The sequence below is a fragment of the Ammodytes marinus genome (genome assembly GCF_949987685.1).
Source record: "Ammodytes marinus genome assembly, chromosome: 5".
In the NCBI taxonomy this organism is placed as follows: Eukaryota; Metazoa; Chordata; class Actinopteri; order Uranoscopiformes; family Ammodytidae; genus Ammodytes; species Ammodytes marinus.
Genome location: NC_137234.1, coordinates 27,471,007 through 27,498,332, shown reverse-complemented (window position 1 = coordinate 27,498,332; position 27,326 = coordinate 27,471,007). Strand labels below are relative to the sequence as shown.

The 27,326-nt window shown below is 40.7% G+C and overlaps 1 protein-coding gene across 1 annotated transcript in view; it reads right to left on the bottom strand.

Moving 5' to 3' along the window:
• LOC307251053 (uncharacterized protein) overlaps positions 1-27,326 on the bottom strand; it is a gene marked incomplete at its 5' end in the record, with an annotated part of 63,028 nt that overhangs the window by 11,122 nt on the left and 24,580 nt on the right. The window contains 4 exons of the mRNA XM_080028361.1: positions 2,257-2,523; positions 8,070-8,203; positions 10,809-10,999; positions 12,410-12,514. Coding sequence (XP_079884487.1) covers positions 2,257-2,523; positions 8,070-8,203; positions 10,809-10,999; positions 12,410-12,514 — 697 coding nt within the window. The remainder of the gene's footprint in view (positions 1-2,256; positions 2,524-8,069; positions 8,204-10,808; positions 11,000-12,409; positions 12,515-27,326) is intronic.

The following is a 27,326-nucleotide window of genomic DNA, read 5'->3' as shown; positions in this document are numbered from 1 at the left end:
CGACTAAACAAGAAATACTAGTGGTTAATCATTTGCCAGTTGTGTCAAATCAACATGTGATGGCAGAATAAAGGATGAAATGGTGTGTTTCTTACTAATACCCAGGACAAAAGGTTGACGAACATGAGTTATCTTTTAATGATGGCTCTTGTCAACCCAAGATAAAGGGCACGAGGTACAACAAAAACAACTTGATCCCAATTTGTCAGCTGAATTAAAGGTTTGGCAATCAACACTGGGCAAGTGCAAGTAAGCCAACAATTTCTAAATGCTCAACAACCAAGGAGTGATAGCTGTGGCACATTGAAACTAACAAGGACACAGTGGATGTACGCATAACTTTATATTGGCATAATTGTTTACTGCTGATATATGTATGGTCATCTCAACTGCTGTCATGCTTTCATTGACTTGAACAGAAATTCATGATTATTTATTTTGCTGTCAGGAAATGAGGAAGATATACAGACAATGCTAACATGTGTTGATTAATTGTGTAAAAATTGGACACTATCAAAATTAAAAATTAAAATAAATTAGTTAAAAAAAATACAAGTTTTGCATTTCCAAAAACCAGGTGGAGAAAAAAAAAGTGTTGTTACAGATAAATATGAGGATCTCTGTTTCTTTCTAGAATGGTTCATTTATATGGTACATCAATTCTAGCAGACTCGGCAAGTAGGGCATATGTTGGAAGATATGGGTTTCTCTATATATCCCAAACTGCATCACACATGTGCTCATTTGTATTGTCCAGAAAAAGGAATTGGATCACTATTGGGCTATTCTATTATTTTGGGACTTGTCAAGACCCTCCCACAGTCTTGGATGTTGTCCTCTCCACAGATTGGTTGTCATGGGAGGGTCGTATGGTGATTAAGCTCACCTGGGCCTTGGGCTAGAAAAGCTGACCCAGGTGTCCATTCTTGTCTTTCCCTTTCTGCAGCCGGCATCAACCAGGCATTGTTTTGTTTTGTTTTGTTTTAGGGACTACAACACCTCCACAGCATTACATGCCACACATTGCTTTCATTACTGACTTCATTGATTTACCTACTCCATGGTTTGTGAGAAATGTGGTAAAAGCCAAAAACTGAGAGACCAGATTGCTTATTTAAAAAAGAGCACTATTGTGAAAAATATGTTTGATCAAAAAGAAAAATCACTCAAAGATGCAGTACATTACTGCTGCTGCACAATGACATGGGAAGATATACAGTAGAGGCAGTGTTGAAGAAGAAAGACCGAATACTCTGAGTTTAAATGTGGTGGAAGAATAAATGAATTTATTCTTATACTATCCTGTATATCATGATATACGACAAATTTAGTTTAAAAAGTGTATGTTCCTGATTTTGACATGATACGTATTGAGGATGGAGCTTTAATTGAATTTATTTTTGAGAACGTTTTTGCATTTTCTGAATGGAGAAAAGTCTGAGAGACCAAATCCTAAAACTATTTATTTTCATTTTTATGTCTCGTTTGGATTACTGTATTGTGTAAAATAATCATTCATGAATACTCTCACTGTAGAGTAACCTAGTATATGCTGATACACCAGTATTACCAATTTAATGAGGGATCACATTAGTTGAACTATGCAAATGCAAATAAAGTAGTTCCACTTTTGCCAGAATAAATACTGTAGCTATCCGTTTGTCATCCCCTAGCAATCAGAGACTTCCTTCCCCAGTTCACCTTATTGTGTTGAGATTATTCACCTCAAATCTCTCCATTCATCAAGATGACAACTACACAGTTAGGTCCAAATCTGGCTAAGCTGTAAACCAAAAGGGTAAAAGCAAACACAGGTGGGGTTAAATGAAAGTCACTGTGAAATGGGCTGAGATAGACACTCAATACTTAAGAGTAATGCTATTCAATGTTTAGTGATGTATCAACATCACTTTAACTGCGTGAAGACATAATGTGGAATAACTAATTGAATTCCAGCGGGGGAAGAGATTTAAATTAAAATACAAATGAAGTGTTTTGTGTAACATCTTTTTATTTTGTGGATGTTAGTACTAAACACCGACCACTGTCACCAGTTTCAATGAGCCCCTTTACAGTAAAATGCTAATCTGGGATATCAGAGCTTTTTAAACGCAGGGGGAAATTATTTCCTGAGTCATCTATGACAGGAGGTGAACCTGCATCGTTCTGAACTGAAACTTAAAGTGTGATGCGGAAAAAAACGGCTCACACTCTTTTCGAACTGTCCGCAGACACAATTCATGGGAGGTTTCTTACTTGATCAGAGCTGCCCTTGGTGTGTCCTGCTGCTCTAGCTGCTCCCTGCCTTGAGGTGCACTGGACAGTGGAGGACTTGAGGGTGGTAGGGAGGTAGAAGGAGGGCAGGTAGAGGAGGAGGGAGCAGCCTGGCCCAGAGGCTTCTTACCACTCCGTATCAGACGAAGGGACTTGGCTTTGATTGGCTGGGCCAGGCTGTGGTTGCTACGACGGCGAGAGCCCTTGACGACAGGTGATGTGCCTGCCCTCCTGAAGGCTTTTTGTGATCTGGAAAAAAGAAATAAAAAACACAAGAGTTATAGTTGGTCTTCATTACTTTATGAGTTCATATGTACATTAAAAAAAGTAGATAAGGTAGCTGAATTTCTGTCGATTCTAGTGGCACCTTTGGTTAAAAGTGGTAGTTTTTTTTTGCTGGTGGCAGCTTAATTTTTTTGTAAATACGTCCATGAAGTGAGACCAAAGATGCTTGGCGATAAGATAATGCATTTATATGTGATTTTTAAAAGATTTACAATGGTAGTATGACGATGGTGAAGCAGATAACACTTTTATTTAGTACCGTTCAGGAAACATAGGCTGTCCCGGTCAGCCAGCTGTAAACCGCTTCCTGGGAAAAATCTGACCCGTGCAAATGCATTAATTATAACTATGTTCTTTTCGTTGATGGTCTCGTTTGCTGTTACAGGTCATGTATGATCATCAGGGCAATATTTGGACTGTTTAATTTACATTTTACATCATACTACACTCAACAAAAATATAAACGCAACACTTTTGTTTTTGCTCCCATTTTTCATGAGATGGACTTAAAGATCTAAAATTCATTCCAGATACACAATATTACCATTTCTCTCAAACATTGTTCACAAATCTGTCTAAATGTGTGATAGTGAGCACTTCTGCTTTGCTGAGATAATCCATCCCACCTCACAGGTGTGCCACATCAAGATGCTGATCTGACATCATGATTAGTGCACAGGTGTGCCTTAAGACTGTCCACAATAAAAGGCCACCCTGAAATGTGCAGTTTCGTCTCACAGCAAAATGCCACAGATGCCACAAGCATTGAGGGAGCGTGCAATTGGCATGCTGACAGCAGGAATGTCAACCAGATCTGTTGCTCGTGCATTGAATGTTCATTTCTCCACCATAAGCCGTCTCCAAAGGCTTATGGTGAGGTGGGATGGATTATCTCAGCAAAGCAGAAGTGCTCACTATCACACATTTAGACAGATTTGTGAACAATGTTTGAGAGAAATGGTAATATTGTGTTTCTGGAATGAAGTCCATCTCATGAAAAATGGGAGCAAAAACAAAAGTGTTGCGTTTATATTTTTGTTGAGTGTATAAGGGGATTTGTAGGTAGACAGTATGACTGATTGACATATATTTGTACAATACAGCTTCCAAATAGGATTATTCTGATTCAGCGAATACTTTACATCATATTTGAGTTATTCGTCTATAACCACTTAGGAAGAGATTTCTTCTGTCAACACTTTACAAAATCCACTACTGGTTTTAAAATGAAAATTGCACTGGCTATTACCTCAGAAATGTTCATGGTGTATTAAAACTACATTTTCACAAAACAGGCAAAAACGAGAACAATGTGCTCATCATCACCCCCCCCCCCCCCCTTACCTCTCAGATGGGATAACAACTCAGTGTTCATAGTGTTTTGATATGCCTTTGTCTTCAGGTGCAGGGGCCTGCAGTAACAATGCACCAAAGGAAACACCTGCATAGTGGCAGCCTCATTACCGAGGAGGGTGGGGGCGGGCTGATGCAATGACACTGCATGTATTTTGAATATATAAAGATTAGGGCTGTCAAATTAAAACGCATTCATTTCGATTAATTAATAACAGAAAAAAGAATGCGTTAAAAAAATGAACGCAGATTAATCGCACTTCTATAGTGCCCTTTAAACCGGTGCAAAAAGGGTTGCGATGATAGCGCAGCTGCACCTGTAGCTTGCAGACACGGCCCGCACGGGATTAAAAAGTAAAGAAAGATTCAGGGGAAAGGGCCGAGGTCTCTATGGGTGCGTTATGGGAGGCTTCAGGAAAATAAGAATGAAGGTAGGAAGACATCTTATGTTATTCTCCGCAGTGTCTGTGCATTATTGATTTTGTGGGTGCCTAATTAACAATTTACTGTAGGTTAAAAACTCTCAATGTTCCTCTGTGTGTCTCACTTTTGTTTCCTAGCTGCCTCGTCTACTGCATAAACGGACTCCAGCCTCCTGTCACTTTTCCTAGCCTATGCCTGCCTTTTTTCCTCTTTTGTGTTTGTGTGTCAATATTTTTGGCTATGAGTAGGATGATGGTGAATGAGTCGGCATAGGCTATGCGAGAGAGAGAGCGAGAGCGAGAGAGAGAGAGAGACCTAAACTGGCATACAAGTGTCATATAAGTATGCGATTAATTAATTACAGAGCCTGTAATTAATTAGATACATTTTCGCTTGACAGCCCTAATAAGGATGCACTTTATTGTACTGTATCTACAAGGTAAAATATTCCATATTGTCAGTTATCCTTTTAAGGGCACTTTAGTAAGCTTAGCTGATTTCCAACTATACTGAAGTTTAGAGATACTTTGGCAGAAAAGAGGGACTCAGTGGTTATGAGCGGGTGATATAACGGTTGATTTTGGCATGATATGGCGTGAACAACATGCCAAGGCCGATTTTAGGTCCTATAACCTGAAGACACATAAGCTATCAACTGTCAAAAGTGTCAAAATGTAGGTACGTATATAGACCTGCTGAGGCAGGCAGGAAAGCAATGGGGAATTCTGAGAGGTAAAAATGCCAACAAAGGAACACAGGGCATTCCTACTATTGTTTGAGTGTTGTCGTCTCCCCCCGCCCCCTCCTGTAGCTTACTTCATGTTTTGTCTACCGGTTTCTTAACAAATTCAACATGTCTGACAATAATTCACAGAGGATTCCTTTAGAGACATAGACATTGTGATAGACAATGCAGTACAACAGGAGATATGTCACGTGGTCATGGTATAATGTCGTGTGACCGTGGTATTCAAACAGTATGGGCACCAACCGCTGAACTTTGACCCCTCCCAGTCAGGAGCCACTTAACACAGTCTGATAATCCGAGTCTTTCTGATGTGTCAAGTGTTAGCCAGGTCAGCTCTCAAGTCCGGATTCACCTTACAAAAGTTGGGCAATGTAAATAAAGTCAGATATCGCTTCATGTTGAAGCAAAACAACATCCAAAGGGTGTTATGAAAATGACATAAAAAGTCAAGTCAAAAGCTGACTTGATTTAAGTCTAGGCTGCGCTGAGTATAATTAATTCAGTCCACCAGAAAAGCCACATTTAAATTGGTAATGTGAGACAAGACCATAGGTAAATGTTTTAATGCTGAGGCTGGATTCTCCCATGATACAGCCAAATGACCTGATTGGCCATGGGAATTGTATACCTGCTGTATGCTTGTTTTTCCTTGTAGGCATCATATTTAAAAGATGACTTAGGTTACAGTCTGATCCCCACTGTTTTTGTTTGATATGCACATGCAGTGCTCTTTGTCAGCGTTTAAACCCCTGTGTCCATACCGAGGACAATCATTGGGTAACATTTTTTTAAATACTATAAAAGGACCTATCATGTCTGTATTAGGCAATAAGGATCACTTAAACACTAATAATAGTTATCTCTGATGATGAACAAACGCCCTCAGTTGAATGCAGGGATAAAACAATTGGACTGTGTGTGACTTATTGATGCCTCGTCTGCAAGAGGGAAGAGGCTAACTTTGTATTTTTAAAGCTAATGTATTTCTCCATCTCCCGTCATGATGTGTAATTTTAAGACCTGACAGAAAGCATGGTCCATCCTCTCACTTCTAATTTTTCTTATTATAATAATCCTTTTGGTGACCCTACGACGACCCCAGTTGACCCACAGCCTGGTTAAAACAATCCAAACCAATTAACACAAAGACTAAATCTGTGTGGAATGACGAGTATGCTTGAAACACGAGGACATGCGTACATGCATACACATTGGAGAAATGGTGATCACGCTCGCTCGCTCACTCACTCACACAAACGCGCACACACACGCACCACTAACACAGGAGTGACAGGCTTTTGTTTGGAGCAGTGTGCCTGTCAAGAGGAAAAAACAACATGACAATGAGAGGATTAGGAGACTGATGTGAAATTCAAAGTGCTGCTGAAGGATACGCTGGTTAACTAGAGGGAAGCAAGACCTAAAACATGGGGAAATTGTAGAATTTTCAATCGGTAGATAACTAAACTGAGTTCCGAAAAAAAGATGCCATTTCAAGCACTGAGTATATGTTACAGTCTGTACTTAAACAGACGTGAACACATGCAGTAAGTACTTGTGAGGCAAGTGTGCTGAGAAAACAGAAGGGGGACAATCAGGTCAACATCCAAATGCTTGTTTTTCCCCACTGTTTTTCCAATGATGTGCACATGAAGATAGACGAGCTAAAACAGGCACTTTTAAAAGTTTGGAAACAGCATGGACTCGAAGTGCCAGCTGTGCCGCGTAGCCTATGACTTTGTCCGACAGTTGTTATTAGATAATTCTAATACAGTGTTTGTTCAAACCGAGATAGACATACTAATCATTTTATAATGTGCAGCTTATGGTGTGCAACTGAGTTGGAGCGTTGATTCAGGGCGCACTCACACTAGGGCCTCTGTTCCGTGCCCGAGCTCATTTGCAAACTAAAGTCTAGAACGTTTGGCTAGTGTGACCAGGCCATCCGTATTCCAGCACGGAACACTTCCTTGGCCACGGCACACTTGGGACAGGTGTGCCAGAGAGAAAGGCACAGATGCACAGCTGGATGACGTAATAGTGCGCACACGGGCCACTTTGGAGCGCTGCATGGGACGGCGTAAGGGCAGTTGGCTCCGTCTTGGAGCAGCTGGGGGGGACTCTGCAGCACGGGGGCTGCATTCATTCATCGCTTCTAAAATGTAAAGTCTAAATATGTATACAGGTGGTAGTAGGCTGATCTTTATGAGAAAAAGACACTGCACAACATTCAGCTCAACATTTGATTATTTTGACGCACTTTTGAGATTGTAGTTTCTCTTTTAATGTGTCATTGATAACAAAGTGAGCGATTTATTTCCACCGTTATTTCGACACATTTCGGCTTGTTTTTTTTCGGGCCGGGACCTCTGCAGTAATGATCCAGGGTGGTGGCGGTGGTATTCATTAATGGATTCATACAGACTGATTTACCAAAGTTCCTGGCGTTTTATGCAGATTCAAACCAATCTAGCTGCTAGGAGAGTGTTATGTTTATTCATGTTTTTGAGCAACTACCAGGAACAAGCAAAGTACATTTCCAGTCAGGTAAACACCAAACTGTTAAGAGTGCTGCTAGTGCTGCTGGACCAGAAATAGGAGCCTAAAGTTATGGATATGTGCAATGGTAGAGAAACAAAAGAGTATACCGTTTAGAGAAAAGGAAGAGTAACTGAGATATGTATTATCACTAAGATAGTATGAATGACATTATGGACTGAAAAAGGACTTACTGTGTGGTGACAGTGATGTAATGCAAACCTATTGTACAGGTATTGTTGTGCCAATCCGCTGTATGCAATACACCAGCGTAGGGTGTGTGTGGGAGGGGAGGGGGATAGACTACTAGCAGTAACATGCTACAATTGACATAAAGGGGCCCGCAGATGCCATTCATGTGTGCAGGCACTCAGTCCAATGTGAAAAACAAACAGTTCAGGAGAGAGCTGACAGCTGAGTGTTTGCAATGATTAACATGCGTCTTCACCTGTCAGTTTGGCCATAACCAGCTGTGTCCGTCCCAGTGACAGGGGCCATGATGACATCATCGCCGCTCCCCTGCTGCACTACGATTGGCTGCTGTGCTCCGCTTTTTGACTGGCTCCGCCTCCTGGATTTCATCTGGAAAAAAAGGGAGAAAAAAGTACAATAGAAAAAAAGCACAAACAGCACAGTGAAAGTAGTGAAAAGATACATCAAAAGGCCCAAACACAAAAAATAATAGCAATGATAAAGTGCATGGCAATACCAAAATATAATTTGTCCCCCCAAATGAGGAAACAATACCTGGCCTATGCCCTTGTATGTACGCACGCTATATACAATATATTCATAGATATGCTGTTTTTACTTTGGGGATTAAAAGAAGTTGTGTCAGTAAACTACACATCTGGCCCTTAGTGTGATTTTTATTTCGTAGAGTGGCCCCTTTGTGAAAATTTGTTTGACACCCCTGGTGTGGTGTGGAGGGAGAGCATTGGATTGGTAGTGCTAGGCTATTCCACAGCTCCCTTCCCAACTAGCCTCGATGGTGGGAGAGTTCCATGTTATTGTTTAGATGATCTAAGAGGCCTAGAGTTGGAGTGGAGGCCGTCTCTGAAACTGTATATTAATGTACCAAATGCTTTCTTTCAATATAAAAACAGAACTATTTAGGGTCACAGGGGAAACAGAAAAATAACAATTTCTGATACATTCTAACAACAGAGGAAATACACATCGTAAGTCAGCTGTATTTTTAAACTGCAAACACCCTTCCCAAACATACTGTATCCTGAGTGGCAGAGTAAACAAATAGGCCAATCCCACGAGTTATCCAACAGAATTAGTAACGTCCTATTTTTCCTTTATCATGTTAACACTTTCACTACCCGTACTGGCTGCCTCCGTTGTCTAATTTGCAAGTCCCTCTTTTCTGAATGTATCAAACCCATAGTTACATAATAAAAATGAATACATTCACGGCCCCAAGCTATGGCAACGCAGGTGATTTACCAATGGGCAATGGATGTGTGTAACACAGAGGTGTCAAATCTTAGTGTACAGAGCTGTTATCCCAAAGAGTGTTTTCACATGACTTGAATCATCATATCATGAAGTAAATGTTACAATAATTAAAATAGAAATTGTTGAAGTTTTTGGGGACAGCCGGGTGCAAGAAGTGGCATGAGGAGGAGGGCATTGTTGCAATGGGCCGTCATTTCTTAAAGCCAATGCTAATACATCTCTCAGAACAAAAACACACCAAATTACACATTCAGAAAAAACGCCTTGTTTCCTAATATTATGACAACTACACATTGCACGAGGGGAGATAAGCCCTGTGGTGTCAATAGCCTTTTAAATTAGATGCCAACTTAGTGAGTCTGGCTGCCCAGTCTGATTAAGCAAGAGGATTTGGCATCAACAAGCAACATTAAGCTGTTGGAAGTGTCAGACACTTAGTCCTTTGTTTCAGGGCTTTCAGCCTGCTGGCTCTCAGTGGAGCCTGATTTCTTTAATGGCTGAAGAAAAATGCTGGTTTTGAGAATGTCTCCGGATGGACGGATCAATGTTCTCTAACTATTACAGTGGAGTGAAAAGGCCACACCATAGAGCATACTACAAGAATATCGAACTACATTACGTCGCTTCCGATAAGGAGACGCGTCAAAATTCACATTCCAAATGATTCGCTTTTCCGTGACGTTTATTCGCGTCGCGCCCGGTGTGCAACTGCCTTAACCCATTGATGACTAAGACAATCTAGGATACATGTCCTTATCGCCTGAGGGTTTTATGAAAAAAAAATACTACAAATTGTTGACGTCTACCAAAACCTTAATATCTAAGCATGTGTAGCACATAGAAAAATTATATAAAATACATTTAAAAAGGTAAGGTTCACAGGTTTTATTAAAAACATGCTCACTTAGCACTTGCATACCAACACATATTTCTAAAAATCATCAATTTGATGGGAAAAACAAAACAAAATTATATAAAATATTTAAAAATAATGTGCTAAATAAGGGTCTAATCCTGCTTCCTTTAAGCATGGATATAGTAGTGACTGAGTGTGCAGTGGAGAGAGAAAGATAGAAAGATAGAGGGAGGAAGAGATGGCTTTATTTTATAATTTAGTTCAGTTATCACTGGCACCATGAATCCGACTTCCCAGTACAACTGGAACGCCGACTGACTCCCGACAGTCGGGAGCTGATCAGCTGGTTCAAACGGCTGTATAGGAAACTGAAACTTCACTATCTGCTGAGCTGAATTTGAGTTGGAGCAGCAAAATATAGCCTAAATTAATACATACCGTTACTAAATAGAAGTAATGTGTTATGTGATTTTCGTCAGTAGCCTATAGTAGACCTAAATTCTGCGCTCCGAACGCGACTAACTGTTCTGTAATATACTATCGCCGTTCACGTGAACACACAGCCGGCTTCTTATTTATTTATTGTTTGACGTGATTTTCGGCAAACCACACAACATTTGGGTGGTCACATGGTTTTAAAAGGAGATACAATGTTGCGTCGCGCAGCATCCGGTATCAATAGGTTAAGACATAATGCCACAATTTGAATGAACAAGAGGAATATAATCTGTTTCTTCAGTGAAAGCATTTATGTTATCAAGTTGTCTTTGCAAAAAATAAAAAAATAAAAATTTAAAGTCATCACGACGATTGCAAAAGGGGGTGTGTCATGCATGATTTTCTACTAAACTAACAGAGCCTTACCTGAGCTTCTGTTAGTGAAGCGGAGGTGCGACTCTTGGACACTCTAGCCGATGCAGGACTACGCTGTCTGGGCTTGGCCTGAGTTTTAGAACCTTTCTCTGCAACTCTCTGTCTACCCATTGGGTCCAACAGGTAGCGCTGGACCAGATGCATCACCCTGGTCAGTGCACCTTTAGCCTTGGTAACAGATTCTGCAAGGGAAACAACAGTGAGTCAACATCATAAATCAAATCATTGGGACTAAAATCTGTTATTTCGGGTTCTCAACCAGTCTTTATAAATAGCTTTCTTCTGGTGTTGCAAGGTCCTTTAAATTAGATAATGCCATGGATGGTATGACAATACAAAAACTCCATCTTACAATAGTCGCACTCCTATTATTTTTTCAGTCCTCCAGGGCCTGAGCACCACTCAGTTACAAATGCCAGAGGACAACCCTGTGATGATACTGTAAGCATTGCATATTGGGAAAACAAAATAAGTTATCATTCCATTACAGGCATACCCCTAGTGAATTGCATTGGTGTATGTGTGTGTTGGTGTGTGAATGTGTGCTTGTTATATACCAATGAATGTTATCAGTGGCTCACCATATTTACTCAGGGGGAAGAATCTGCCTGCTTAGGCAAGCTGTGAACACAAATGGCCTCTTATACAATGCACTCACTGTCTGTGTTTTGTGTGCAAGCACACTCGTGCATACACTCACAGACACACACTGAAGCTGTATCCCATGTTTATTAACATAGAAGAATATGACATTAAAATTGTGGGTTAGATTGTTCCCCCCCCCTGTGGATTGTGTATTGAAAAGTAAACCTGATTTGGTTTACCATGTAGCATTCTAACAATTCATGTTCACTCCCGGACTCAACTTATAATTATTATTAATTTGCATTGTAGAGCAAGAGTTATCAGTGATTTTACCTTAGGCAAAACAGCCTCAAAATTACAATGCCCACTGTATGATCAAGGTAAAAAAAAGAAACAATGTATAACCAGAGCAAGCACGACTAAATTAAAATAGGAAACAGACTTACTTTGTGTAAGTCTTAAAAGTGCAAATGTGTGACAGCTTTATTTGCCAATTTAATTTGACTGGTTATTGAGCAACCGTCTTTCTTCAACAAATTTATTTGACAATTTCACTTGAGGCGACAGTGCAGACAGTTACAGTGTGTTTTGGTGATGGGTGATTCACAACGGTGGAAAAGCTGGAAGTGTGCACTTTTCATACAATACAGCTGCTCTAACATCCTGTTAGGGTATGGTTTAAGGTCTTAAGAGTCTTTAAGGTATCCAATGCAAGGATTGGAATATAAACTGATTTATTGCGCTATTATGCAGGCGTGTACTTGTCAACTCATTGCATGCAACTATGCCCTACGTTGAACCTGTTGGATTAATAGTGATTTAGAACCTTTTTTTTGTCTACCCTTTATTAGCTGGGACTATTCAGCAGTCAGGTAAAGATATATGGATGTGGGCGGTCTAGACCTGTTGCACTGTTTAATGTTGTACTTCCACGCACAAAAGTAGAGTGAGGAAGCGGTTAAACATGTAAAGATACACATGTAGAGGCATAAGATAAAAACACTCACCTATCCCAGTGGTTTTTTGTCCTTCTGTAGGTGTTGATACATTTTCCTTGTCTTCCCCACCATGGACTTGGGTTGGCAGCGAGGCCTTCTGCATTTCACATTGTTCTTAAAAACGAGAACACCGCATATTTAATATAAAGTATATATGGATTATATTGAGGGCAATGTAGAGGCCAGGTTTTGACAATGAGGAAGAATGCATGGATGAAAAGAATGACTGTGTCTATGGTTCTGGTGCATTGTTTTGGATACATTTTGGTTCACTGTTCATCGTGAGGCAGACAATGCTATTGGAGTACCGCAGTACTATTAATTTTCCTTTATTTATCCTCGAAAGATCATTGAGGGGTGACCCTCTTTTACAATGACGTCGAGTCAATTACAGAAATACAATATACAATGAGAATACACAATAAGCTTATAAAGAGACAACAACAATTAAAACATTCAGATTAATTGAATTAAGCAGAACAATAGCCTAATTAAAACAGTTACAAGTGGAGTGGGGCTGATTCAAAATAATAAGTTTAAATTGGTTAACAGATATAAGTGTATTTATTTTAATTTGATGTTGTAGGCTGTTCCAGGAGTCACGGGCACTGTGGCTAAAAGCAGTTTTACCAAGGTCAGACCGGGCGTATGGAACATATAACATGAGTGTACCCTTTAAAAAGGTAATGTGCAGTCCATGGGGACTTAACAAGTGCAAAACTGCAGAAAAGCTGTGTACATTTGATAGAGACACAGATATTTTTCGAAGCTAATGCTGCTCAATGTCTGCTTTTGGAATTAAAGGTGGAGTCAAAATCGATGAATATCTCCTCACGATCCTCTACCTGAAAGTACAGTGTGTACGCTAGGAAGAGAGTCAGTGCTTAAACACAGCCTAGGCTATGTAAAGTGGCATGATGCTAGCTATGATGGGGCCCCTTTGTTTACATGCCAGTTTACAGAACCTATGGCATTGTATTAACACAGGATAATTTTTAAGAGAAGAGATAATAAACAATTTTGACAAAAAGTGATTTTAACAACAAGCATTGTCCAGAATTGTGGACTCCACCTTTAAATAGGCACCAATTGGCGAACATCATTTGTTCCAGCTGTTATTCAACTGTACCGAAGGGGCTTTTTGAATTACAGTTGATCATTTTCTTCTTTCATCCAAGTAAGTTATTAAGTCCTGGCCATTTTCTTTTTTGGAGTCAGACTTAACTAGTGCGTCACTGGACTTGAGGAGTGAGGCTGAGATGCATGTCAGTGCGAGCCTGTCACTGTTTGTGTCATGTGAGGGGCTCATTTGTAACAGTGTTTGAACACATGCTTAAGGGATAAGGCTTTTGCCAAACAGGAAGAGCCAATGATTAAGTGCAGTCTTTTCCAGCGTAATGCAAGGTCCTGAACTAGGGTTATCTTTGATGTTAAAAAAACTCTACTTCCCAGAGCCTAGCCCCCTACCTTTGTATAGCCCATGGCTCTCTCTCTCTGCCTCCCTTCTTTTGCTCCTTCCTTCCTTCCCTCCCTCCGATCTATCTCAATCACTGTCAGTCATCGGTTAAGGAGAGGTTCCCTTCCACAGACAAAAGCCAACTTCAAAAACACTCACGTGTCACAGCATGTCTCTCGTTAGCCACCCAGACACGTACTGAATGAGAAAATTTGGCATTTTTAAATAAATTAAGAGGGGAAATTAGTCAAGTTCCTACTAGTACCTACATAGCTAACCCTATTAACACATGTAAACCTCCTCTAAGCAACGCCACTCTCCTCTTGGATGATTGGTTAAGAACACAGACAATTAGCATCATATATTACTCATAGAGCCCAAAAAAGTCAAACATTGGCACGCACAAACACTTTACGGATGCGTTAGCACTGGTGAGCTCACCTGCAGTTTCTGTATGAGTCAGAGTTGTAATGAAAAGGTCCTCATGACTGTGTGAGCGTATGCCTGCTCATGATTTATTGCAGGTTCTACAACTCCTTCAGAAGCTGCCACCCAGCAGTCAGTTGTATCCTCACACAGTCTAAATACACTGCAAAGAACAACCCAAGTTACGGACAATTGTCTGAAACATATAGAAATTGTCTATCCATCTTAGGATTCTGTGTAGCCCCTTACCCCGGGGCAGCCTATCCCTGAACATGCTACGCTTTATTTAAAACTACAGTATGAGGGGTCTGGGTTAATGGCAGCATAGTCTAGCTCATCAAAAGCTTGCCAATAGGAGAGGGGAGTTGTTAGCCTGGTGAGACCAGCCTGATCTCTCGCCAGCTTAACATACGTTTTCTCTCCCGTGGATCACTCTGGTAATTTCTCCAATCTCTGTGGAGAGGAGCATCAGGGCCCGCGTTCAGACATAGGTTCATCTGTTTCGCGAAAGGCAGCCCCTGATTGGTCCGTGTAGTCATCAATCCAGCCTCCTGAAACCTGCTGGAAAGTAGGGAGGGCCCGGTATGACTGGAGGCTAGCTTGACTACTACATGACCCAGTCATTCTTTGACTGGACTCCTCTTTGGGTATCACTCAGTGCGTTTACATGCTGACTCATAAATCGGGTAACTAAACGAATAAGACTTCAACAGGACTTTTAAACTGCATGTAAACATCTTTATCCGATCTACTTCGCACACAAATCGGCACAATAACGAACAAGAGAAGTCGGATAAGAACACCTAGATAACTCGTTCATTGTCGGCATTCTCTCTGCATGTATACAGGGATCGGACATCGCATATCAGAGTTTGCTTCTGCGCCTGCTCGAGAATCCCCGTGGAGGATTTAACAAGGAAGTGGAAGGAGACAACGTAAAAAAAACAATAGGGTTATTGCATAGATTGTATATAAAAATATAAATATATATAAATATTTATATATATAAATATATATTTATATATATAAATAACCGGGCGTGGCTCTGAACCACTTGTTGAAAGGGCTACAGCGCCACCTTGCATAGTGGAGACAGCCATGCATCGGACATTTATCCAAATTCTGAACGACCATGTATACTCAGAAGTGACACGGTCCGTTCGAGTGTCTAGTTCGATATATGTCTTAATCCAATCTAGTTGTGCCATGGAGACGCACTGACTGTATAAAACTGCAGTATACCTCAAATGTCAACTGAAAAACCCCAAAGTGCAGCACCTTGGGGGGGGGGGGGGGGGCACTTTGCAGACTTTAATTGCAAATAGCTTTTGCTCCACCTTTCCACACTCAACTTCACGGTGTCATTGTTAATAAAAGTCTCTTTACTTTGTAAAGTCAAATCATAGCCTTAACAATACTGGTTATTCTGACTCATTGCAGTTCAACAGAAGTTGGCTTGCGATCAAAGCAACTGGTCGAAATGAATTAATCTTGGATCCTTTTCAATCTTAACTGCTGCCATTGTAACATAATCAGTCTGGCCTTTTAACTGCGGCTTCACCACACAAAGTAGCTTGTTCTAGCACAGGTTGTACTGTCACACTGAAACTTCTAGTGTATTTCAAACTGAATTGAAACACATTGGTGGAGGAAGTACGTTCAGACTTAGGGTGGCAAGTGGATATGCAAACATGAAAGATACCATTAACAATATATGTAAAAGTGACTTTATCTCATCAGCACACAATTTCACCAATTGTTAGAAAGGTCACCATAAGCACGTTATAACATTGGCACTTTAGATAGTACACTCATTCTTACACTTCCTGAACATACTGCGTGTATAGCAAAGAATTGTTAAGTTCAGAGCGGGTCTGGGTCGAGATTGTGTCAGACAGTCTAAGTTGTAATTATAGGTATAACTGATGGCCTCACTGTCTGTTTGATGACACACCCAGCAGGCATTTCCCATGTGCAGTGCATTCACAAACAGACAAACACACACACACACAACTATATGAAAACAAATTACATAACACAAACACTGCGATGTGGTAACCTAAACTTTTGTCAAAATCACAACCACATAAACAGTTGAGAATATCAGTGTTGGGTGAGCTCAGCTCCGGGGTTTCTCTGTGACTCAGGGATATAATGAGAAGGTATGAATGACAGTGTGTCTTTTTTTTACTGCCCACTCTCTCTCTCTCTCTCTGTCTCTCTCACTGTCAAAGTCAGTTTCAGATGACAGAGTACTGTGCTGATTCTTCAGTGTCCAGGAATTAATGCTGATGACACACAGCCTTTTGAAGGTTGTGTTTTAGTGTGTTTGAAGCATCTGCTGTCCACAGGGAGTATGCGAGGAAGCACACCTGTAGCTGGGAATGAATAAGCTCTAATGTAGGGCTGCATTCAGCAGATCCTGTGGCCTGGGAGTTCACCGACACTGGCTTCTCTATGGCTGCTTTGAAGTGCTCATCATTTACGCAGGGCGAACAAATCGACAGACATAAACTAAGTAATAAACACAGAAAATATCTTGAGGGAAGGAATACAGGAGGAGGAGGAGGAGGAGGAGTCATTAAGAGACCAACTTGAAGATTCCATTCCTGCCTTACCTTATCAACACTAGGGCTGCCCTAAAAAAAGTCCCCAACAGCAAGACAGAAAATGAGACATGAATTGCATTTGCACCATGTGTTTTTTTTTGCAACTGTAATGGGACACCTGGATATGATGACCTCTGTGCTCTTCCAAAGAATATGGCGGACACTTTGTATGGAATGGAAATTGAATCTGAGCTAAATAAATTAAGACAAGCAAGAAACCCTGACGTTTTACTGGAGTAATGAGAGAGGTGTTGGCCATCACTTCAAATATTAGAAAAAACTTAACATGTAACATGATGACCAAAGAGCCTGTATTGAACATTTTGTATGTGTTCTTTTTTAATAAACACCAGAGAAGAGTCTACCAAACTGAGCTCAGGTTACATGTACTGGATTCAGATTTCTGTTACAAGCATGACCTCCAAAAAAGGTGACACCTGAACCAGAGAATGCTATGCCTGGAATGATGTTGTATCTGTATTCATACATATTTAACTAAATGCCCAAATACCAAATTTACTTGGATTTTGTAGTTTACCAACTACTGATTATTAACATGTCCAATCATTGATTATGGAGATTCCAGGAAGATTGTATCCCGGGAGGCAATTCCTTAAACCTCCATCTAGTAACTAGTAGCATTCATCTGGTCAGGACCTGTGTGATTCAGCTGATTAAGGGACAGACTGATCAATCACATCGAACAGTAGCTTCCTGGTAAATAATCATAGCATCATGTGGGATTGTCGGGAAAAAAGTGTTCACACATTGGAGTGGTAAGGGATAAAAAGCTGAAGCAGTGTGGATTGCACAGATTTGGGTAATGGATTGTTTTTATAGCCAACTATGCATTCGGAGCGGTTCAGTGTATGTTTTTCCCCCCATTTTCTGGGGTTTCATGGCCACAACCTTTTGTTTGATACTTTAACTTGTTTTCACACAGCTCTCTTTTTTTCCAGCAAAAAGGCTCTTAAAAAAGGTCCAGTAAATTTAGTTAGTTTGCCTGCCACCAAGTGGCCAAAACAATTAGAGGAAATATATAAATAAGTGGAAATGTTAGAGCTGGCATGAGTTTTAACAAAGGCAATGGAAATACTTGAACAGTAATCATGCTGATGCCACATTGTGTAAATGGTAGAATAAAAAATGTCTGAGGTATCGTCAGCCTATTACTGCAGTTAACTGTTAAACTAGAAGCAATAATAATCTCTTTGCTGGTCGTTATCACAAAACAATGGACGACAAAGAGAGTTTGTGAAGTTATTTGTTATTTTAGCCTACTGGACAACCTCCATCCCATATCTTTTATCTGCACACTGTTTGGTCACACAACACAAAGGACCGTTTAACCTTTACTACTGGATACTGCCTTCAAAGAGATGGAGAGCAGGAACAAGAAACACTGGGCAATGACAAGATTATAAAAAAGACAGAAAAGTACAAGGTGATAGTGAAAGAACTGAGAGGGGCAGGAAGGAAGGAAAACAATTGGTAGGAAAAGAGGAAAAGAGAGAAATGGTGCAATAACACCTCGGTGTCTTGTGTAACTACAGATAAACTGATAACTTGACTAAAAGGGAAAACAAAGATTGGTGGCTGTGCTCCCTGTAAGATATTGCCGGCACACTAGCACACAGGCAGTCAAATAGCATTTGATGGTGCACTACTATCTACAAATGAGTGCAACCCCAAACAACAATGTATAAAATCAACGTTTGAATTGCAAATGCCAACAATTAAAGACGTATCAGAATCCAAGTAATTTGTGCGGATTGTCATCATCATCATCATCATCATCATCATCATCATCATCATCATCTTCAACCGCTTATCCGGAGTCGGGTCACTGGGGCAGCAGCTTGAGCAGGGGACCCCAAACTTCTCCTTCCCGGGCCACATTGACCAGCTCTGACTGGGGGATCCCGAGGCGTTCCTAGGCCAGCTTGGAGATATAATCCCTCCACCTAGTCCTGGGTCTTCCCCAAGGCATCCTTCCAGCTGGATGCTCCTGAAACACCTCCCAAAGGAGGCGTCCAGGGGGCATCCTTACCAGGTGCCCAAACCACGTAAACTGGCTCCATTCGACACTTAGGAGTAGTGGCTCTGTCCCGAGTTCCTCAAGAATGACTGAGCTTCTCACCCTATTTCTAAGGAAACGCCAGCAACTCTCCTGAGAAAACACATTTTGGTGGCTTGTACCCACAATCTCATTCTTTCGGTCATTAGCCAGGCTTCATGACCATAGGTGACGATGGGAACGAAGATCGACCGGTAGATCGAAAGCTTTGCCTTCCGACTCAGCTCTCTTTTCATCACAACGGTGCGGTAAAGCGAGTGCATAACCGACCCTGCTGCTCAGATTCTCTGGCCAATCTCATGCTCCATTTGACCCTCACTCGCAAACAAGACCCTGAGGTACTCCTTCACTTGAGGTAAGGACTCTTTCCCTACCTGGAGTATACAATCCATCGGTTTCATGTGAACTATGGCCTCAGATTTAGAGGTGCTGATTCTCATCCCAACTGCTTCACACTCGGCTGCACACCGATCCATTGAGAGCTGAAGGTCACAGACCGATCACAGGCCATCAGGATCACATCATCCGCAAAAAGCGACAAGGAGATCCTCTGCCCACAGAACCGCAACCCCTCCCCACCAAGACTCTGCCTAGATATTCTGCCCATGAATATCACAAACAGGATTAGTGATAAAGTGCAGCCCTGGTGGAGGCCAACCCCCACAGGAAACAAGTCTGACTTACTACCGAGTAACCCGGACACAGCTCTCGCTTTGAGCGTACAGAGATTGGTTGGCCCTGAGAAGGCACCCCCTCACCCCATACTCCTGCAGCACCTCCCACAGTATCTCCAGGGGAACCCGGTCATACACTTCTCCAAATCCACAAAACACACGGCCAGGACGGAATCAGCATTGTTCCTCTCCAATCCGAGGTTCAACCCTTTTTTAAGAGAGGAACCACCACCCCACGCGGATTGTGTTGCATGCAATTCCTTTCTTGTATTATATAATTTCACTTTTTTCCATTTATTTGAAAATGTGTATGCAAATAGATGGATGTATCTGAGGGACTAAATATTTTACACAGTACAATACAATTGACAATACAAAAAAACGTTAGGTAAGTAAGCCGAAATACATGCTGGAACAGAACAAAGGAAAGAATTGTTTGTTATTTCGTTGTTCTTAACAAGGTTTATTCAGGCACTAACAGATGTAGAGCGAAGGTGTGGACATGTAGTTATTTTATCAGTCTACTTCATCGCTAACATCAAAGTTGTTTATAGTTCAAAGCCCTCAGCAGCTGTGTACCGATTCCCTCAAACTCATAGAGGTGAAATTAAGGGCATTACAAAGGAGAGTAAAACCAGCCAATAGTATTTGATCTGTCTGGCCACAAGGAACAACTTCTTCCGTTTCTCGAAATGTAGTTTGTGGTATTTTTCTTTCTTGATACATGTATTCATCAGGTTAGACTCTGCAGTAGCAACTACTTATAATAAACTACAACAGATATTTTTAATGTGTGCTGATAAAGACAGAAATACAGGCCGAAAGGGTTAAAGCGAGAAAAACAGTAGGGCAGATGATGAGAAAAGAGGAGACAGATAGGAAGGATAACATTTTGAGTTAGAGAAGGGGATTTCCAGGCGCCATGTTCAACATAAAGAGGTTACAGGAGAAAAAACACTTCTGCCGCTCTCTTATTCTCTCCAACATGATCTCTCTGGTGTTTAGGGAATATTTTTCAGGGTCACCTTTTATGAACAAGCCAATGGGTTTCTTTCTGTCATTCGCTGTATTGCTTGCTTGCTTATTTCTTATCCAAAGGCAGGCTGCAACATTTTCATGAAAAGTATACAAAGTATAGAGTCATACAACACGACCAATATGAACACCTGAGGCAGCACAGAGAACGCATTTGAGTGATGGCCCAGGCAAGTTGTAGTAAGTTTAGGCCTATTTAATAAAACAACAACAAGCAAGTAGACTCATAATAGCCATTTATTTATTATATGGCATTGCAATGTTGTCCACTAAAATCACAATCCCCCAAACTAACTATTCCTTTAAGGAAGATATAAGGCTTTGGCTCTAAGTCTCTTGACTACAACAGGTGTTTCATCTAGCCTCATGAGCATTAGACTGCAAAAGTGCTCAATCATCGCTGATAATTATGTTAAGACCATTTTGTTCAAACCACTCGCAAAAACCCATGTCCTCAGGCAGTCACACCACATAAACACAATTATGGTCAGACGTTTACACCCACGCTTGTATTTGTCACTACAGACTGGAGTTTTTTTTTCCTAATACTTTAGTACCCAAGGGGATCAACATCTCATCTCACAGACTGTATGCCCTCATTAATCAGACAGCAGAAAGCAGTGCAGATAATCGGGCAGTTTGTTTTTGTGTTCATGAGTGCGTGAAACTTAGACGGGAAAAACTCCCTGAAGAGTGTTTATTAGTTGGTGGTTGGGAATACACAGCAGTTTAAAAAGCCATTAATAGCAATACAAATTCAGATACACAGAGATTCAGTCTCTCACTCACACACATAAAAACCAACACAAATTCTGAAAAAAAAAAAAAAAAAAAAAAACACGTGAGAGGTTTAGTGGTGGGAATAGGTAGGAATTCAAATTTAAGTCATCAACATATCAGGACTGGTATGAATGGACCGAAGATAAGTAGCCTGTAAGCTGTAAGATGAAGAGGTAACAAACTCCTTTCACTATGTGATTCTACTACTAGATGCATTGTATGCAAGCGGAAATCAAGATTGCGGTTGCTCATGGCATAATGGAGCGAGGCCAATAAAAGACTGACTTCCTCAATAAAACAATGTCAAGTGTGTCTGGCACCGTTACACAGTTGTTGCTTCTTTGTTGTCTTTCTGACAAACAAGCTGCTCAAGGAATGTTTGCTGTCATTACATTACTGGATAATTGCGAACATGTTGTTTACAAACACTAACCAGGACTGAAATCTTAAAAAAGGTGCACTACGCATTGTCCAGGGATTTCTCTACATTTTCAAAGCCTTCAGTTTGTTTACAAGACATATTTAATACACGTGTCATTTTAGTATTGAGGGAGATCAAAGGGAGATTATTTTGAGGAACCTGGTACCAAATGTAAGACTAGTATATGCTTGTAAACAAAACTGTGGGTCCTGCTGCTGTAAACAACACCAGTGAAACAAGTAACTTTTCAGCTTCCTAACTTCAAATAAGTGTTCCAGGGATCCAACTCTGGAACACCCAAAGTCACATAGTGTACCTTTAACGAACAATATTTAAACAACAAATTGTAATTCCTGAGAAAAATAAAATGTATAGAAAGTTACGAAAAGAGAAATAATGGGATCGGGATGGAAGAGAGAGAGAGAGATACGGGAGAGAAAAAAAGAAGACACATGAGGACAGAGCCATTATGGAAGGGAGCTGGCCCGTATGCCCCTGATCCCCAATGACCTGCGAGTTATGACCCCTACTACACCCTGTCATTCAGAGCCTGCCTCTTAATGCGCCTTAGGCCTACTACAAGGGCAGAGTTCATACCCAGAGGGAAAAGGTCTAAACAAAAGCCGCCGGAGGATGGGGTACATCAAGTTAGGGTCTGAGCAATAAGTAACACATAACATAAGACAGGCCAGAGTCCAGAGTGGCATAGTCCTAGAAGTGACAGTAAGAGAGGTGAAGAAGTGGGGTTGCTGGGGGTAGAAAGTTGAGACAAGGAGGGGGAGTATTGGAAGGTAGATTGAGAGGACAAGAAAGGAATTAAAATGGCCAGATCTTTACGGTCTAACCTGTAATTACAGTTGCCAGTACTAGAGTGGTGATGAGCCGTCTAAACAGAGTCCTAGGCCTCTCATTTAGACTCCACAAGTTCAATATTTTATTGTGTCATTTATAGAGACGGCTTAACAGTTAAAAGGTGAAGTCAGCTTTTTGTCATAATCAGTAAAAATCTCCTCACAATCCGCTACCTGTACATACTGTGTGTGGGCCGAAAAAAGAAAAAGGCACAGCCTTTAGAGTAAATACACAGCCTAGGCTCTGCAAACTAAACAAAGTGGTCCCACCGTAGCTAGCAACATACCCAACTATAGAGCCAAGAGTGAATTAAGACGTTTTATGTTTTCAGTCACACAGAGGCGGCAGACCGTGAGGAGATATTCAATGAGTGATTTTGACAACAAACATTTTGACTCCACATTTAAATGAGCTTAGGTATTTTGTTTCTGTGATTACCTGTTAAAACAACCCTGCAATGTATCTGAGGGTCAGCATGTGTGTGTCTGTGTGTGTGTGTGTGTGTGTGTGTATATATATATATATATATATATATATATATATATAAAAAATTGTAGAGAGTGTGTGCATTTGTGTACCAGAGATATAATAAACCTTTCTTATCCATTCTTTCATTTTTATTTCCTTAGTATTTGAGATGAAAAGTGTAGCAAAGAAAGTTATTTTTGCCTCATTTGGCAAGAAAGGGATTATACAATTTTAATTACATGTACATCATTATAACCTCTTTAACAAATTATGCCCCAAATTGTACAGGAAGTAAACATAATTAAGAAAAGCTATTAATTATTAAGATTGCACCTCTTGCCTTTGAGTGCCGAGCTTTACTTCAGTATACAAACTCCAAAAGCTCCTCACACGCATAGACACAAAACAGTATATGTTACACTCTCCACACACACACACGCACACACACGCACACACACCCCTTTCTTTACTCAATTATATAGCAAAATACACACACTGGGCTAGCCACAGGGGCTCCACAGGGTGCAGTAAAATAGGGCAAAAGGAAGAAATTATAGTGCTGGTAAACCTACAGAGATGGAGCATGTGAATATGCACACACATGCACACGCACAGAGGGAAGCAAGCAGGAAGGAAAACCTTAAGGGTGTCACCCTGGAGGAAAGTATGCAGGGGCTTGATGGGATCCATTCCAACATTGCTATGCTTTCTTTTCCTTTAAAAAGATTCGTTTTTCACTTCTTACCCTCTCATATCCTCTACCTGCGGCTTATTCTCCCATCATAAAACACACTTATGCATAAATCCCAAATAATTAATCCGTCGTCTAATTTGATCTAATTAAGGACCTCATGCAAACAAGCAGAGGATGCCTTAACAGCTGCCTAGTTCTAATTGAATGAGGGTAGATAAGGACATACAAACTGTTTTCTTGCCATCACTGAAGTTACTCACCTGTAATAAGGCTGTGTACTCCTTGAAAACTCCTAATGTACCCAGAAAGGCTATTGTTAATCCAATATGCATGAGGTCAACCGTCAACTTCTAAGCTTCATGAAAAAGTTGCATTACAAAAAATAACAATGTGTTGATTCCATTAAAAGTGTAGTCAGCAATTCTAGAGAGCTTGTTGTCAAAATCAGTGTATATCTCCTCATGATCCACTACCTGTCCATACTGTGCCTGGGCTGAATAAAAATCCTGTTGATTTTACACAGCCTAAGCTCTGTAAACGGGCATGTTGCTAGCTACGATGGGCCGCCTTTGTTACAAACCTCAGTTTACAGAGCCTATGCTTTGTATTGAGATTTGATTTATTTTCATTGCGCACAAAGTACGGAGAGGAAGCAGATCGTGAGGAGATTTTCACTGATTTTGACAAAATGATTTTGTCAACCAGCATTCTCCAGAATCGCTGATGCCACCTTCAATAAGTTGAACAACAGATATGAAGCTAAGCGCAAGTTCAGTAAGGAAGACTGTTTAATTGCTGCCTCTCCTCTTTAAATATAAAATATTTTTGACAGTAAAATCAATTAAAAGTCATGGTTAAAAATATGTCAATATTGATCAAAATAATCGTGATAATCATTTTGGCCATATTTGTGCATCTCTAGTAGGTTAAACGACACAAAATATTAAAAACAGTGATGGGAATGAAAAAAAAGGCCATAACATTTTACAGACTAAATTATAAATTGCAAAACTAATGGCGGATTAATCAATAATATAAAAGCCTGGCCTAGACATACAGTATAGTATATTATATTTAAAAAGCTGATACAAAACAAAACAACTTGACCACAGCAAACATCAACAATTAGCAGTACTCAGTCAACATGACATGGGATAGACAAGCCTCCAGGACATTGGCCCACTTACTGCAACATGCAGTTCAACTTGAAGTTGAACAAAAGAACGTGGTATAATTTCTAGGTCATTGTGGGTGGGACAGTACACAAACAAGTTCAAGCTGTGACCCCCTATGTCCAACATTAGTTAAAGGGAAAGGTTGGTTAAAAAAAATAACCTTATAAACTTGACAAGCATCCTGACCCGAGATATAGGCCCTTGTATGGTCTTGTATACAGTATGTGATAGGAAAAGAATCTGTTGACTTCCTTGTGCTTTAGTATGTGGTCAAATTATAATAGTAAAGGCCCAACTCTAAAGAGAGGTGTCTAATGAGGGGAGTGGGTTAGCCTAGGGCTGATCAAGCTTGTGGCATTCCACTTTAACCATCAGAAACAAATGGAGATGAGAGGGAGGGGGGGATTACAACCAACCTTTACAAAGAGAAAAGCTTAGAGAGCAGGGCAAACTAAGGGGTCATAGGTAGGCTAAGTGCCCACGGCTAAGAAGCCTTATCCAGGTTAGAAAGGTGACATTCTTGTTGGACTAATAGAGGCTATCCATCCCCAACAGTGGGCTCAGACCACAATACCATAATAAAGATGAAACACAAATTTTTCTACCACCTTCATTTAACCTATGTTTTGGTCAGGACATACTAGCAAAATACACAATTTCTACCAATAACACAATCTTGTATCACTAATAAGAGTTGTACCACTGCAAAGTATGTGGATAGTACAACTACAATTGTGGGGTAAACAGGCTGCTATGTAAACACAGATCCATCATTTGTGAAACAATGATCACTAAAATGTCATGAACGTAGTATCATCTAAGGTGCCTTGCACGCTCTGACCAATAGTTCAGATCTGTTGAAACAAATCCAGTATTGTCATTTTTGTATTCTTTATTATTCTTTTTCTGCATTTTTATTTTCCAGATATCATTTGTTAAAAGAGATAAAACTAATTATTTGTCAACTGTTGTATGTGCAAACGTTTGTGAACCCTGAGCTGCATTGCTTAAATCGAGCAGGTTAACACTAGCCTGGTCCAACCAGACCATCGTACTTAATTTCATTTGTACAGAAGGTCTGGTAGTGCTGTGATTGGCAAACGTTCACCTCACTTGGAGGCGGGTGTCTGTCGAAGTTTAAAACTATTGGATCTGCCCAGTGCCACTCTGGATTAGCCAACCAATCGCATCACGTTTGGTCGTCACGTGTGTCATGAGCCGGCTTTTGATGGTGCGTTCCAGTTGGACAGGGAACTCGGAAATTTCCGACTTCACTACATATTGTAGTCTATGAATCTAGTTGGTACCTGGCAACGGTAACTTGCTAGAGCCTAACGTTTAGTTATTTGGATGAGAAAGGTTGTAGGCGTCCATACTTTCGCGAGCAGATGCACTGGAACACAGACAGGTCGGAACTACCAAGTCGGAAATCTCCTTCTTCCGAGTATAAAGGAACGCAGCATTCAACTGAAACTGGAGCGCGACTTTGACGTCTTCGTTCTCAGCCACACGCTCTGTTCGCTGATTGGACGACTGTAGATTCTCCGGCCAAAGCTGGGAAATGCACTGTACACCCAGACTGACTACTGAAGGGAAAATGAAATTTGGCCGGAAGTAGGCGGGCGGGCGGAGCCAGGCTAGGTTAACACAATCAGGTGGGCCAAATTGATTGATGAAATAGACCAATGTAATGAGAGATCTTTAGGGAAGAAATTGGGTGGCATTAGATAAAAGAAAGATAAAACCAGGTCAGTTTTAGGCTCACCAAACTGACCCCATACAGGTCAGACATGCTAAAAGGGAAAACAATCTCAGAGGATCTCAGAATAGAGTTTTGATGTTGCACATTTGTCTGGGGACAGCTATAAATTCATATAACAAATGTTGAGCTCCATCGGTCCACCGTGAGGCAAATAATCTACAAATGGAGAGCTTTAAGAGTGACTTAACATCTGCCTAGAAGTGGACTTCCTTAAAAAATATCCTCAAGTGCCACAAGAAAAGTGATTTTTCAGGTAAAAGCCAACCCAAACATTACATCTGGAGATTTGCAGACAATTTGAAACCACCATTCTTCACTTGGGAGAAGGTTCTCTTGGTGGTAGGCAGAGTTGCGTTTTTGCCCAAAACATGGCGGTTTTGGTTATGACCAAACAGTTCAATTTTGGACTAATCTGTTCACAGAATAATTCTTCAGGTATCTCCAGGTGCTCTCTGGCAAAGTTGTGACAAGCACTTTCGTTCTTTTTTTTAGAGCAG